The 3,631-nt window shown below is 24.7% G+C and overlaps 1 protein-coding gene across 1 annotated transcript; it reads right to left on the bottom strand.

Moving 5' to 3' along the window:
* Positions 1-2,182: 2,182 nt before the first annotated feature.
* Positions 2,183-2,430, bottom strand: Tsp_06481 (hypothetical protein). The gene is made up of 2 exons (XM_003378572.1): positions 2,387-2,430; positions 2,183-2,297 (listed from the first exon to the last, which is right to left on the bottom strand). The coding sequence occupies exons 1-2, from the start codon at positions 2,428-2,430 to the stop codon at positions 2,183-2,185; spliced, it is 159 nt and encodes a 52-aa protein (XP_003378620.1).
* Positions 2,431-3,631: the final 1,201 nt, after the last annotated feature.

Here is a 3,631-nt window from a genome sequence, read left to right as displayed (position 1 = left end):
CAAATAAATTATCTATTGTGTGATGAAATTAAAATGAAAATTCCAATTCATAATCTTGTAATTATTAAATATGAAAAAAAACAAATGCTTAAGCTTTTATGAATTGTTAAAAATTGGACGAAACGACTTACTTTTGCAGAAAAACTTGTGTCCTCTTCAAATTTAATTGCACGAGGATTTTGCTGAATGTGCAATTTGTGGAAAAATTTTTTCCTCTGCTTGATTTGACTGATGCATAAAAAATTTCACAAACTCCAATGCGCACCTTTATCTCATATTGTAAAAATGCATATTTCAAATTTCACTTATATAACATAACCAATTCTTTTTCATTTATAATTTTTACTTTCAGATTTAAAATTTAAAATTAACAAATTACCATCAATGAAGGGGATATATACAATTACCATTTCTTCTAGATTCCTATTACACACAATTATATTCATATAGATAATTATCCATTTTCTTTACAACTTTACATTAAAATTATAGACATTTATTTAAATATTTAAAATTTATAAAATACAATTGACTGTTTTAAAAAAGAAGACTTTTATTATTATTAATAATTACTAGAAGTTTTATGCCTTGAGCTCATAAAAGAAAATCAGTTAGTATAATAAATTTTAGACTTTTATATTCATTCAGATTGTTACTGTGTTAAAAAAGTTTTTTTGCAAATTACCGGCTAATATTTTATGATGATAATGATGGCTGTGATGAATAAAAGAAGAAATTTCCAGAGAAAGTATGAAAGAGAGATATACGTGCAGTTTGTTTGCCCCAACTGAGCGTTAGGCGCAAAGCAAATTCTCGTATAATGACACATTGATTAGCTGAATTGCTTTTCAAATGACTTTGTCTATTACATTGCATATAACATAGGTGAAAATGGTTGTACTTTAATCTTTGATTATATGCTATGGAAAAAGAGAACACAGGTATTACAGCATTTCCAATATTATATATATATATATAATATAAATGCATATATATCTCTATTTTTGTTCAAAAAGTAAAGTTAAATTGAATGAAATCTCCATTATTATATTATAAATTTGATCATTTCCTGTTTACAGTGTAATTAAAATGATTGTGCATTAAAATGTCAGTTATGAACTTGACAACGTCATTATCATTGGTTTAATGATTTATTTCAAATAAAGAAATTACTGTCAATAATTATTTTTTGTACCATCTATAAATGGGGTTTTAGTGATAGCGTATCAATTTAATTAACCTCATTTTCTGCTCTCATTATTATTTTTTATCAGCTCTTCATTTTATTAAATTGAATTCATTTTTAGCTTTTCATTTTACCAAGAAATAAAAGGTCTATTTTCAATTAATGAATGCCGTTCATTAAAAAATTGCAAATCACCTAATCATCATATTCTTCTTTGATTAAAATTTGTGCTATGTAATAAAAGGTATTGATGACATTAATATGCTTTTCTTCTTATTTTTCACATTAAAATTAAATACTGACTTATTTATTTAAAGATATTTTTCAATAGGCTTTGAGAAAAGTAATTGAAATTTAATGCAACTATTTATGCAATACAGGCTTTGTATCTTCTTTATTATTATTATCATTATTTTTGTAACAGTTAATAATAATGATTGATTCTTGACTTTATTGTTATTTTAATACTTAGTTGATTCCATTTATTTTAGTCACGACGCAAAAAAATCAGGAGTTTCTTATTGCCAGCGAAACAATACTGAATGCATTATTTGAAATGAATATGAAATGTTTTAGTTTAAATTAAATACAATAAATTTTTTCGTTAATTTTTACGACACCATTGATGTTGATTAATTAATATAAGAGAAAATGAAAATGCTAGAACTAGCAAATTACCATTGTGCAAGACTTCACAATATTAATATCAATATTATAATTCTGAAAATGTAAAATTAGAAAAACCAAATCTTTTAATCTTTCAAGGTAAAAATATATATTTTTACTGTCAACCTTCTGAAATATGAAATAAACTTTTGAAATGCAGTTTTTAGACATGTGAAATTTTATAATAGCAAAAGAAGAAGCGTTTTTATTTAGACCAAATGCATATTTCAACATTTTCTTTATGATTTAATTAATGGCATTGTAAAAACTGAAAAATAAATGTATAATTTTTAAATTTAATGACATATATTAAAATGTCGATACAAATTTTTATTGCAGTTTCAGTTTTGACGGTGATGTCAAATTGCAGTTTTGAAATTGTCCACTGTCGCACAGCGGCAGACTGATGTATATAATTTCTGTGATTATCTTACAATTATTTGAACTGTAAGTCAATCTTGCATACCAGTTTGATATTGATTTGTTGCGCTAGTTAATGATAAACAATTTGTGCACAGCTTTTCACTGACTCACCAAGCTGCATCCAGCTCGACTTTGCTCAGCTCAGTGCTAGACATTTGAAAATTCTCCTGGGATTTTATTAACTTACGTTGTAGTAAAAAGCTATTCTTCTGCTAGTATCCTCACCATTGCTACTGCTGTTGCATGAAAAAATGTTTCACCCACCGTATCGATATTTTATTGGCTTTAATTACTTTTCTACACTCCCTCCCTCTCCCTCGCTCTCATTATTTCTCTTCTTCTCATTTTAAGTAGTATTTTTTTTATTGTTTGTAATAGTTTCAATTTTAAGCATTCCGCTTTGAACAAACTTCTTCAATATTCAAGGTAATCTCCAAATTGTATTCATTAATAATAATTACTATGAGTAAATGATTCTTCTACATTCTCTTTTTTTCTCATTATTCATTTAATTTGTATTACATAATGAAATTTTTCAAATAATAAAATAAATAATTTATCATTTACAACAATCAAGTTGTAATTAGAAATTCTTATCATAAAGCATAACAAATAAATATTTCAGTGCATAAATTTAATTGTGAAATTTTAAAGTTCTCTTGTATATAATAGACATTTTAATAAAATGCAATAATCTAGAATTTTTATTCAAATTTACGCTTAACATTTCATTTTGTTGTAGATGAATCTTATAAAATTCCTCTATATTTTTCATTTTATACTTTGTCATTTAAGAAAAAAATGGAAGTTTTAATAATGTTACACTTTATTTATTCAAACTTAACAAAGCATTCTAAAGTATATATTTGACCATCGATACGAGGCTCAGTTTTATCCATCACCAAATCACCAATATTAATATGCATGCAGAATAAATGTGAAACACAAGATGCATAATAAATAAGATTTGTGTACTATATTTTATAATTTATTCGCTACTTAGCATTCTTACAAACATTTGCAACAATATTATATATGAACACTTTTTTTTAATAAATGCAATCGATTTTAATTTTTAAAATTGTACATTATCTTCAAATGGTCTGAAATCAGCCATTGCAACTTATCGTAAAGAAATTTCTTATGACTTATGCTATTTTTGATAAAAATTTTTGATTCACAAATAGAAGCCATAGAAATTAATTATATTATTACTGAAAAAAAAATATTTCCCATTTCAGTTTAGCAGAATGTTCTATTACCTGTTATAATTATTATCACAATAATAATAAGAGATATTATTATTATAGTTAATTATACTTCTGCAAAAAAAGTTTCATGTTGAATGTTTGATAA

The sequence above is a fragment of the Trichinella spiralis genome, assembly GCF_000181795.1.
Source record: "Trichinella spiralis strain ISS 195 chromosome Unknown Scfld4, whole genome shotgun sequence".
Classification (NCBI taxonomy): Eukaryota; Metazoa; Nematoda; class Enoplea; order Trichinellida; family Trichinellidae; genus Trichinella; species Trichinella spiralis.
Note: the sequence above shows the minus strand (reverse complement) of the source record. Positions and strands in the feature narration are given on the sequence as shown.